This window comes from Astyanax mexicanus, chromosome 10, assembly GCF_023375975.1.
Source record: "Astyanax mexicanus isolate ESR-SI-001 chromosome 10, AstMex3_surface, whole genome shotgun sequence".
Taxonomy (NCBI): domain Eukaryota; kingdom Metazoa; phylum Chordata; class Actinopteri; order Characiformes; family Acestrorhamphidae; genus Astyanax; species Astyanax mexicanus.
In genome coordinates, this window is record NC_064417.1 from 27632433 (window position 1) to 27645812 (window position 13380).

The following is a 13380-nucleotide window of genomic DNA, read 5'->3' on the forward strand; positions in this document are numbered from 1 at the left end:
ATGCTTTAGATCAGGGGTCACTAATTCCCGGATCAGACTACACCATTTTAGTCAGATTTTGACCCGATTTTGTCGGCGCCGACACATTGCGATCGTCGGATCCGAGTTCCAGTGTTGCAAATGACAAAGGTCCGTGTAGTGTGACACAGTCAAAGAGCAGTAATTTGACACGAGCGATGTTAGCATGTTAGAATTTTTTGTATTTTATCTCCTAGTTTGACACATGCTGCTCCGCGACGTGCTCCCTGACTCTGACCAATAGGAAGGCGCACAGATGTAAACACGGCACAGTGCTCCTGCAGTTCTCTGGACCAGAGAAACAGAAAAATAATCTAATAATCATCTAATAATCTACACTGAAAAAAATAGTGTGCTTGATCTACTTAAAAAAAAATAATGTCATCTTTTTGCATCAGAAAATTAGGTAGATCAAGCAAGAGTCATTTTATTTACTACTTAATTTTCTCCATTAGTGCTAACATACTTTTTCAAATAGTTACAACTTCATTTTCTCAAGTAGTGCTAACATATTTTTCAGGTAGTGTCAACTTAAAAGAGTCCATTGACACTTCATGGGAATTTAAGAACTGTCAACTTAATTTTCTCTTGCACACTGCTGACTTAAAAAGCTGAGTTAACTCAACTTAAGTGTTTCATTTGTCCTTTTTAAAAAATGATCTGTTTAGTCAAATAAACTAACAATTCATCTTTATTTTAACACACACTTTCAAGTGAATAAAACTTTAGTAATATTCACATAACTTATCATTTTCAGTTAGCAATGGGTATTCTCAACATATTTACTATATTATTATTTAACTGCCCATACTGACAGTATAATACTAGAGCAATACAGGAGCAAACTCAGTAAAGAGTGAACTCTGTAACTCAAAGTCAGCATACTGTGATCACTAGAAACACAGAATAAAGTTAATGTGCTCTTACAGCTCTACAACACTGAGGCCTGCCAATCAACACATATATTACAATTACTGCACACCTAGGATAAGGTAGCTTTGGCCAACAGACAACACAAAGATGGTAAGTAAGGGAGAGGCCACACCCAATATGCAAATATATGGTACCAGGAGCCTATAGGAAACAAAACGAAAAATATAAAAAAAATACGAAACAGGCCTGAAGATCTGCACACTGATAAAAGAGAATTGTTAGACTAACTATAAAAAAATACTTCAATAGGTAACAAATAATTCAATTAGGTTAACTAGCTGAATGAACACAGTTATTGTAAATCAGATTAATCTAACTATCTGACTGTTTTCAAATGAACATTTTGCATTAATTGAACATAAATATATAACAAGTCAACTTAAATCATTTAAATGTTAACAACTTAAATAATTTGAGCTTAAATAACTTAAAGTACAGATTACTTAAGTGAATTAAGTTAACTGTACGTCATTTATGGGAACATACAGTAGTTTATTAATGTAAGACTTGTCTGTGTGTCTTTGGTGAGGACACAAAAATATGTCTTGCTCGCAAAAGGCATGTACTTATTTTCTTAATTAATCAATGGTTTGTTTTGGGCATAACATGAAATAAACCACAAATCAGTGTGTCACTCGCCATTCCCTTTAAGATCCAGGTGAGCACTGACTTTGGCGCGTTTGTATCTTAACAGTGAAGTGCTTTGTGCGTCTCAGCAGTAGAAACTGACCGGTGTGTTTTTGTGATCATTTAAGGGAACAATAATGTTATTTTATTCTTTATTATGTTTATTATTGAGTTAAAAGTCAGGTTTGCGCTCTGAACCCATGTGGTGTGTTGACGGTGTGTAAGATAGCAATGAGCATCACGGCGCACCTTGTGCAGGGTGTACAATAGGCCCCATAGTCTAGAGAATGGTCTAGAGAATGAGAATATGTTTTTGGTACATCAGAAGTAAAAGTTGTTTTTCTCATGATGGGCCCATTAAAGGTATCTGTTTTAATGGGAGACAATTAATTGCTTTTTATATTTGTCAGTTACAGTGAATAAAATATATGGTACAGATATGGATACAGTCATCAAGTGTCTCTGTTTATGATCGCTGAACACAGCTAGAGCTTACTCAAAAACAACCTACTAACCTCTGGAAAGTACAGAAAATATAGGCAATAGTTAAACATAACACAACATAACATAACATAATATAACATAACATAACATACACTTTACATAATGTCTTTGTCTTTATCTTCAACAAAATTCAAAATAACAAGAATATTTCCAGTTATAGAAATGACAGGTTTTCTTTTCTGCTATTGTGGGCAACTGTGTTCATGCTGTGCTGCTGGCATTCCCAGTGACATAAACAGCTGTGCAGTCAGCTGTGGCAAGGTGCTAGTGCCTGCACAAATTGTGAAGAAAAAAAATATATAGAAAAGATCTTATGTTTTGGGTTTCATAGAAAAACAAGATCAACATGAGCTATGTAGTCTGTATCACGTAACTATACTATAATTAAGCAATAATACAGTATATGAGAGGGAGTGCTATAACCTGTAATAGTGGCATTATTACACATTGTAGCACAAACCTCAAGTGCATTATTGCAATTATACAACAGTTTCAGTATCACTGTTTATTGAAAAACAAATAAGTTCAAGAAGATGGCAGAAGAATGAAAAAAGAATACAATCTGTTTGATTATAAGCACTCTGAGTTCAAATAAATCCATTGCTGCTCCGTTTGTAGCTGCGCTGTTTGGATGGTAAGCGCTGCATTGTTGCTAGGTTACCTGTTACAGTGCGTTACCAGCAGATAGCAGCACGCCTTTCAGCCAATCACACTGCAGGGTCGGGACTAACTGTGGTATAATTACAAAATATTAAACAATAAAGTGTTACATTACTTTACTGGTTTATTTGTAGGGTCTACAATGCCAGGATTTATGGGGCTGGAATTGTGAAAGAGTGGTTCACCACAGAGTCCAGACCTTAGCCTCATTGAGAATCTTTGGGATGAAGACTTTGTGCAGTGGTCAGACTCTACCATCATCAATGCTGCTGCAAAATCTTAGTGAAAAATTAATTCAACACTGGATTAAAATAAATCTTGTGACATTGCAGAAGCTTATCGAAACAATGCCACAGAGAATGTGTGCTGCAATCAAATCTAAAGGTGGTCCTACAAAATATATTATATATATATATAGGGGCGACTTGAGTGTACAGTACCTTTACAGTAACTTTATCCTCTGCGGATATTAATACAGGTATGATTGATTAATCTCTTGTAATATGTGGAATAAGTCAGAACAGGGCCAATGCACAGAATGAATGTTATATTTCTGAGGTTTATCTCATATTTAGAACAGCACTTGCATTCTCCCTGGGCAGTCCACTACTGCACACACCACACACACACACGCACGCACACACTCTGAGGAAATGATTATTTCTGCACAGTTAATGTAATGTAATGGCTTATCTCGTAGCGTAGTAGCAGTGATTATTTCCTCAAAATAACGCGTCACCAGTGCGGCGGCTCACAGCACAGCGGAATAAAACGTATAGCTCCATTTGGCCTCAGCTGATGAATTCACCTTAAGTCTGACCTCTGGAAGCTGTTTTTGTGTAGATTAGTGGCGAACTGTAGCTGAAAAGTCCGGCTGTGGTCTAGCGAATGCGAAACATCTCAAACTGGGGCAGCGTGGTGCGTTCAGGCTGAGCTGGAGAGCGGGAAAGAGAGGGAAGCACTCATTTCACGGGTCATTTGTACGAGGCGGGAAAAAACGTCGGGGTAAAATGAACAGGCCAACTGGGTTTCAGATTGACAGGATGATTCCACAAGTCGGACAAATATGGCATGTACCCCGAGGCCTCGGCTAGTGGGATTGACCCCGGGACGAGCTTTCTCTCTCTCTCTCTCTCTCTCTCTCTCTCTCTTTCTCACTCTTTTTCACTCTCTCGAGAATCACACACTCTCTTGACCTGCCCTCTCAGGGACTTTTCCAATTGGACTTCCTCCCACCTGCAGGCCAAATGGAGTATTGAATTGATGTCAGCATGTCACCCAGAGAGAGAGACCTGCTACGGTAATGTGCTCATTAACAACCAATAGAGTCGGAGCACAGGTGGCTAACTGGGTTACGGAGAGGAGTCAGAGGGTGAGGGGACCTTCAGAGGACAACCAGACAGTCAACAACTAAAGAGGACACTGGACTGATAGGGGACTGTTGACTCTGTTGCAGTCCTCATTGACTGAAAGCTGTGAAGATAGGTTTATCCAAGACTAAAGGCTACATATATGTACTAGATACTTGCTGTTTGGCCATTAACAACTTTCTGTGTTGTGAACATAACTGTTCAAATGTTTAACTGTGTGTTACTTAGTATTAAAACGCTGTATCTGTATCTACTATAGTATTATTTTTAATTCACTACTGTACTTAAGTGCTAAAATGCTGTATTTGTATCTACTGGAGTATTATTTTTCCTTTCTTTACTGTAAGTAAGTACTAAAGTACTTCATTTGTATCTACTGGAGTATTATTTTTCCTTTCTCTACTGTACTTAAGTACTAAAATGCTGTGTCTGTACTGTACTGGAGTATTCTTTTTACTTCACTACTGTACTTAAGTACTAAAAGCTGCTGTTTAGAGCACCTGCACAAAGCTCTGTGTAACCCTTTGAACCCTAGAATGTTTTGGTGTGTTTTTCCTTGTTTTTTGTCAGTTCCTCTTTCAGGTCTTATAACACAGTAATTATATCAGATAGACACATGCCAGGAGCTCTTTTATTACAGAAGTCATACGGCTGCTCAAAAATATAATCATTTAAAATGTAAAAGGAAGCAGAATTGTAATTTTTTTCTGGAACTCGTCATGTTTTGGTCAAAATTTTACCAAGCGCCTGTTTTTGTTTTGTGATAATCACACATCTAGGATAGATTATGTTTATGTGTGAAGGGATTTCTGAGTAATTAAGCTGAGAACACAAGGTGCGATTTTGGATGGAAAATTCGTTCGTACGATTCTAAGGGTTAAAAGAACCCTGTTATTACAATGGTATTACAATGGTATTACAATGGAAACCCTGTAATGAAGCTCTCATTAACTAAACAAAGAAAATGTTCAACTTATTTCTTTAAAAATATATACTTTAAAGTACTTTGTGTTTATTCAAATATAGACACTTCTTGACTTCCACTTGAGGGTGTTTCTGGCTCCGAACTTCTTCCACTTTTAATTGACGACGATGTTGACCCAGATTCTATACTTTCGCTTAAGTCTAATTATTCTTCACTTTTTCCACCATTGCCTGATTCAAACTAGTGAAGTCTCATTATTTTTCTAAAAAATAATGGACGTTTTTGGGGTCAATATCTGCAGACTCCATAGATGGGCCAGAATAATCAGATTCAGAACATCATTCATTAAGACATCCTCTCCAACTCTGTTTTGATCAGGGTTTTCCAGCACATCAATGGGACAGAATTCCCACCAGTCCAAGCTCCTGCATGGCCAGCAGCGAGAGATTCACACTTCTGGTGAAGGGCTGGTGAGGGTGACCCACAGTGCTGTTGGCTGCTGTGCTGTGCAGCTATTTGCCATCATGCTGATGTATTGCTAATGTGGCAGAGTGAGGCTGACGTCTGAGTTCAGGAGCGCTGAGCCGTGAAGGTCCGAGGGGATTAGGATGGGATGTCACATGCTGGGATAAGTTGGTTGCATCCTCCAGTGTAGCTAATTTAGATCAAAGAACAATGAGATATATTGTCTAATAAGTAGATCCAAATAAAAAAGACAGTTGACCTCCTCCGAATGCAATTAAAATCCCTGGAAGAAGAAGAAAGAGTGTTCAGCGATAGAAAAGAAGTATATTATTATTTTAATAAATCTCCATAATGTATATAGAAGAGGGTTATCGCCCTCTGAAAACAAAGACAGCATTTCTCTCAGATCTGAAAACCACTGGAAGTCAGTGCATGAACTCAAGAACACTCCCAGAAATCTCTGTCTGTCATAACACAGTTTACAAATGCAGGTTAAAGCCTTATCATGCAATGAAGTAGGGCCTTATGTCAACACTATCCAAAAACACCACCATCTTCTCTGGGCCAAAACTCATTTAAAATTTTAAATGTTTGAAAATTCAGATTAACCAAAATTTGAAATTCTCAATAATCTTGTTGCTTAAGTTGGAGTATAGCCTAAAGACTTGTGACTTGATATGGACTCTAGCCTAAAGACTTGTGACTTGACTTAAATTCTAGCTTAAAGACTTGTGACTTGACTTAAATTCTAGCCTAAAGACTTGTGACTTGATTTAAGTTCTAGCTCAAAGACTTGTGACTTGATAGGAAATCTAGCCGAAGGACTTGATATGGACGTTAGCCTAAAGACATGTGGCTTGACTTAAATTCTAGCCTAAAGACTTGTGAACTAACCACAATTCGAGCCTAAAGACTTGTGACTTGATATGGACTCTAGTTAAAAGACATATGATTGAAATGGACTTTAGCCTAAAGACTTGTTACTTGAAATGGACTCTAGCTTAAAGATGTGACTTGACTTAAATTCTAGCCTAAAGACCTGTGTCTTGATATGGACTCTATCCTAAAGACTTGTGACTTGATATGGACTCTAGTTTAAAGAAATGTGACTTGATGTGGACCCTAGCCTAAAAACTTGTGACTTGATATGGACCCTGGCCTGAAGACTTGTGCCTTGACTTAAATTCAAGCCCAAAGACTTTACATTTAAGGTATTTAGCAGACACCCTTATCCAGAGTGACTTACAACAATGCTTGGTTGTTTACTTCGTTGTTAATATCCATAGCTAGTTTGTAGAGACTAGAATCAAGAGATGCACAAAGCTTGATAATGTTTAGAATCATCAAGCTAAAAGACTTGTGACTTGATATGTACTCTAGCCTAAAGACTATTTGCTTGACTTAGACACTAGTCTAAAGACTTGTGTTTTAACTTGTAAGCTGGCCTAATAGCAGGGTCTGCAAGAATCCTACATGTTACAAGACCTATGGCTCTTGCCAAAGACACTGAAATTGTTCCATTTTTCTCAAAGAAAAGTTTCCTTCTGGTGTGTTTGGCTCTTGAGTATTCTGGTAGAAATTTTAGGTCTACCTGTGGAGCTCAGGACATGCCTTTGCACAGGACAGGAATGTTATTTGTCTGTAGTGTCACTCTTGCTGGAGTTTGCCACTTGTGGTTGGTTCTACACACGGAGGCAATCGATTGCTCAAATTCTTTTTTTCTTATTTCTGAGAAAGATGCACTTTGTTGTGATATGTTCCTTGTATTCCCATAGCAGAAGAAACAATAACAGCAACAAAAAACTCGGTACCACATTTCCCCAAATGTTTTCTTGATAAGTCAATCTAAAATGTATTGTTAGACTCAGACTTCTTTTACGCCTTTTTGGTCAATAGTTTTTAAATCTAGATTTTTCACGGTATTGTGTCTAGTTAGGCACTGGTGGCTAATGTTCCGTGTTCACTGTTCCACCCCACCAGGTTCTTGACCTTTCGTTTCATCCTGTGAACATCTGACGAATCATTTGTATAGCCTGGATGCACATCCAGCAACAAAGCAGGTTTGACATCCCCACATTACCTCTGGGTTTTCCGTGCTAACTCAGTCATCTGACCTTTCAGTATCTTTGGTTCTGATTTGCTTTGAGGCTCAGTATTGTGACCCTGCCTGCTCTGTACCTTCTTCAGCTCCTTTATAGTCTCCTTCTGCAACTCCAGAGAATTAGAGGGAAACCTCCATTATTTTTTAAGCCATTTTTACCAGTGTTTTACCAGAATGACTCCAGAGACACAGTGAAAATAGATGTATAGATGTTTTAATATCGATTAAAGATTATTTACAAAGGATATTTAAACATAAGTTCAAATAAGTTAAAAGTCCTTGATGAAGACCCTGTCAAAGTACAGCCTTTCCCCTGAGAAACTGGCGGGACCATCCCAGAGGCTCTGCAAAAGACCCAATGTTGCATCTGGAGGCAGCAAATGTGAGCAGAAGATGAAAGCTGGTCATTGGTTGAGATGACATGATTTAGCTCAAAGTCTCCTGGTAAACCTTACGCAAGCTTTCATTACTACACACATGCCTGCTAGTTTCTCACTCAGGTACAGACTGTAAAGCTTCTCGGCTGACGACTTTCAACGTAACTAATACTGAGCCGAGATCCCAGTTCCAACTCGCTGTTTGAAACTGCCACAGTTTTTAAAAAATTTTACTCACTGGAATGTTCCTCAATTGCATAAATTTACTTGATAAATACAACTGAAAAAAAAAAACATCTTAAATGCTTAATAAATATAACTAAAAATACTCAATATATACAGTCTAAAATACTCTATAAATCCAACTTAATATTCTAAATGGATAGAATGTAATATAACATCTATATAAATCCAACTTAAAATACTCAATAAAACATTTTAAAATACTTAATAAATACAACCTGAATTCTCAAGGAATACAACTTGAAATACTAAATAAATTCAACCTAAATACTCAATATATATAACGTAATATACTAAATAAATACAACTTAAAATAATCAATAAATACATGTTAAAATAATCAATAAAAACAACTTAAAATACTTCTAACACTACTAATCACATTTATTTATTTACCGGCCAACCTCAAGCTATGAAAATAAGACCGTTTTCCTCAAACCTAGCCAATCTCAGCTCATAAATCTAAACAGTACTAGCCAATCATCGTATAGGGGGCGTGGCTAGCTGGAATAAGTGAGAAAAATCCGGTGCGCGCGCTCTGTAGTGCAGCAGCGTGTGCGCGAGCGCAGGTCATTCATTCTTCTGTTCATTCACTCCGCCAAGGCTTCGCTCTTCTCTTCTCCGCGCGCTCCTCCTCTCCTTTCCTCTCCTCTCTTCATCGCGCGCCTTCCCTCGCGGGACTCCTCTCCAGCGCTCGCGCCTGAAAGTCTCGAGCGCAGCGCCGGTAACAGTCCGGGACAGAAGCGGGTCAGACAGGGGTCGAGCCGCGATTAACTCGGACTTTAGGCTTCGGTTCTGCAGCTCCATGAGAACCTCCGTCGTCGCTGTGCTGCTGCTGTGTGGAGTCTCAGGTGAGTTTTACTGGAGTCTTCACCTGAAGAACACACTGATGCACCAGCTTCACAACTCAAAGCAACTCGTTTTTTTTAGGTTGAAGGACAAAATATACCAAAAATATGGTTGTAATAAGCCTATAATAATCTGCGTATTACTATGTTAAATCAACCCTGTTATTATGGCATTGGGCACTGAGAGTGTTATTTTAGCACTGGAAAATTTATTAGAAAATATGTATTAATATAATTATAACTAGGTCCTCGTCTCGTCTCATTTTATTGTCCTTGTTTTTTTTATATAGTTTTCCATTTTCTTCATCCATTCCTATTGTTTTTGTTTTAAATCTGGTTAATTCCCCAATAGCTTAATTGGGACGGTCAGTCATATGAGTGACAGTGTGGACTGGAAGCACCATTTTTTATTGATTGATTACCTGGATATTAATAGCACATAAAACTATAATTTGATGATATACTTATTGATATACTTATTATACTCAATGTTTGTTGTGACCAAATATGTTGGTGCAAAATATAAGATGTATTTGCATATAAAATCCAATTTCTAATAGACATTAATATTGGTTATGTCAGCTGTTTTAATTATTCCATTTCCATTTCATCCATTTCTAGTGTTTTTTTTTTTTATCTTAGTTAAGACTGATAGTGGTCTGGAAGCATCAAATGTGACCAAGGGATTGGTGGCAGATGATTGGCACTGGACCAAGAGACCGCTTGAGATTTGACAGATTATGCAAATTACTATTTGATGACATAATTACTGCATTCCAGAACTTATTTGTCAAGGTTGAAGGTCTAAATAAACAGAATTTGGTTATAATAAGTATATAACTATTATAAGGTCATTCAGCTCTGTGGCACTGGACCAAAATGTAGATTAAATGTAGATTTGACTGAATAGTTGAAAATGACTGCATTCCAGTGATCTAAAATAAAGTAGTTACATTTTTTATTAATTATTTTTGATTGATTTGTTTATGTAGGTGCTGTTTTGCATGTGTACTTCAGTAGTACTTTAATATTATCAAAACAATATTTGGTATTTTAAATAAATATTTGAAGTGTTCATTTGCAAAAAACAGACGTACAATTCTTTAAACATACATTAATCTGTTTTTGACTCTTCATTTTTACTGCTTACATTTTATTTTGAGCTAAAAATAAATAAATAAAACAGATGCAATCATTTATTCATGCAATTCTGACAATCTGTTTATTTCTGAATGAATTCATCTTCATTCAGTCATCTGTACTTTTTTGTTGTACATATTACGGATGCAAAATTATTTATTGGCTGTATTTAATTTTGATGTTTATTTTGAATATTGCAGAAATAGACGTTTTATATGACGATAAAATCACTTGAATTAAATATAATTAGAATTGGTCGCTTTAGACTTCGTTTGTTTTTAGTTGTATTATTCATGTCTGAGTGATTTATAGTGTATTTAATATTGATTCTGATTCAGTTTGGCTGATCATCATGGATTTCTGCATGATTTGAGGTTTGGTGTGAAATAATTACTTTAATTGAAGGGAAAATTACAAACTCTTCACAGTGCTGATGATTGGAAAAAAACAGAACCATTACTAGTGATTTCACACATAAAATTATCTTTGCTTCAGAAGACCCTGCATGTTCTCCTTCCACCAAAAAATATACAGCTCTGGAAAAAAATTTTTATATAAAAATATAAAAAAAATTTTTTTAAGAGACCACTTAAAAATGATGAGTTTCTTTGATTTCATCAAATTGAAAACCTCTGGAATATAATCAAGAGGAAGATGGATGATCACAGATATCAAACCAAGCTGAACTGCTTGAATGTTTGCACCAGGAGTGGAATAAAGTTATCCTAAAGCAGTGTGTAAGACTGGTGGAGGAGACCATGCCAGGATGCATGAAAACTGGGATTATAAAACAGGGTTATTCCACCAAATATTGATTTCTGAACTCCTAAAACTTTATACATATGTTTGTTTTCTTTGCATTATTTGAGAACTAAAAAGCTCAGCATCTTTTTTTGTTATTTTAGCCATTTTTAATTTTCTACAAATAAATGCATACATTCTCTAAATGGCAATATTTTTATTTGAAATTTGGGAGAAATGTTTTTCGGAGTTCATAGAAAAACCAACAATGTTCATTTTTCTCAAACTTAAACCTATAAATACACTGCAAACAATCCATTGGCAAAAACTAGACAAAATATATGCAAATTATATGTATATTAAGCAAAAAATCTGCCAATGGGGTAAGCAAAATTGTCTTAGGAAGATTTCTTACAAAAAACAATGGCAAGGTCTCAAAATGAGTGAAGTAACACCTAAATCAAGCCAAGAATCAGAATAACTTGATTGCTGCTTGATTGTGCGTATTTTGAGTTCAAATTACTTACAATAAGGTACAAATTCTAAGTAAGAATGTCTGAGATAATTATCCCTAAAATAAGCAAAATAATTTAACACTTACACAATGCTTAGTAAGACTAAAAGTCTTATCAGAGAAGAAAATAAGATTAATTGCCTTAAATTTAGAAAATTTCACTTGCTAAGATTTAGTTTTTTGCAGTGTAGTAAAATCGGAGAAACTGAAGTGGTCTCTTCATTTTTTCACAGAGCTGTATCTTTAAAAATGCTTTTCAGGCCAAAACCTTCCTTTATTCCTGAAACAAGCGACAGCCGGTAAATTCATCCCCGTATCGCTCTGAAACACAGGAACGCCTGGTTCCTGTCATCAGTGCTGTGAGTCTCTCTGACCCAGTAAGCTTTTCTGAAAGAGAGCGTTTCTCATCAAACCACAAACAGTCTCAGGCACAGAGCTGCACAGAGCTGCACAGAGAAGTTCAGAAATGAGTGGAATTCCCTGAGGGCAGTTCTCCAGTCTGCTTAATCTGCATGAGGAACAACAGCTGGAGCATTTAGGCTTCTGTCCTATATAAAAACAAAGCATATGTTTTTAGAGAATATTGATTTGTACGTCTGGCGATATATGCGTTTTACTTGTACTATCTTTTAAGAATTTGGTCACATTAGCAAAGAACGCACCTTTGCTATGTGTTTGAATCACAGGGCATCTCACGATACAATATTACCATGATACACTGGCACGATAACAATGATATTACGATACTGTGATTCTGCGATACTCGATACACAATACACAATATCACAACAATACTTTACACCATCTGTGGTACTGAAGAGAGTCAAATACTTAAATACTAAATAAGTAAATACAGAGGAATGATTGGTTTATTGGTGTCAGTTTTACATAATTCTGCAACCAATAATCTTCACCGTAGGTTTACCCTGTTTATTTGAGAAGCGGCACCATGTGAATTAATGAAGCAGTAACTTTAATAAATTGTATTGGTGGCGAGTCTTGGGGAGTTTAGGGCGCCTATGTTTCAATAAATGTATAGATATTTTCTGCCATGTATCAATAATTTATCACAAATTAAAACGATAGGATGTAATGCAATGCTGATTTTTTGTGCCAACCCTTGTTTTGGACAAGAGAAAGAAAGCATTTCAGAAGAAGTCTAAAAATATTAATGTTTTTAGTCATTTTGGAGCGTTTCAAATGGTCCATTCAGCATAAAAAGATTAACAAAATGTGAGATCAAGTGCCAGATTCACATCACATCAAAAAGTGATAATTAGAATCGTTAAAGATTTCTATCATACTAAAGAACCATTTATACTTTTATTCCTAAGGTTGTGGATCTACCATCGACTAAATGTGACCAATATCTTATATGTTATTGTATTATGATCCCAGAGCAGATTTCATTGGACAGAGTGTAAAAAATCCTATGAAATCTGATGATGTTCCTCAACAATTGAATAAAAATCACCAGTACACAGAATACACAGTTTTTGTTGTGGCTCAGCTGGATTTTTACTTTCTGGACCTGGACTACCCATGTCTGCGTGTTTTCATAGGATATTAGGTGGATTTTGCATTTTGCAGAGACTCTAGGACTAGTTCAGTGGCTGAACTGCACTTAGCAGGGAATTATATATGTTATTATATACTGTTATTAGTGTAAAAATGTCTTTATTTTAAAACGTTTTTAAACTGTTGTCCATCTCGCTGGTGTCTCAGTGCTGTTGTGATTCAGAGGCGATGTATTTGCATGTATGAATATTAAAAAGTCGTTCCCCACCTCTCCACTTTTTTTCACAAAAAAAAAAACAGTTTACATGGCATTCATTGATACTAGAGACCACAACTAGACATTTTTTTATAATTCATGAACAAACGATGGAATGAGACCTTTAAGTTAAATATAGG

At 36.3% G+C, this 13380-nt stretch overlaps 1 protein-coding gene across 1 annotated transcript in view; it reads left to right on the forward strand.

The window, feature by feature from the left end:
• The first annotated feature begins 8774 nt into the window (after window positions 1–8774).
• rxfp1 (relaxin family peptide receptor 1) overlaps window positions 8775–13380 on the forward strand; it is a 152376-nt gene continuing 147770 nt past the window's right edge. Inside the window, exon 1 of the mRNA XM_022684392.2 lies at window positions 8775–9074. Within this exon, the coding sequence (XP_022540113.2) occupies window positions 9029–9074 (46 nt within the window). The 5' untranslated portion in view covers window positions 8775–9028. The remainder of the gene's footprint in view (window positions 9075–13380) is intronic.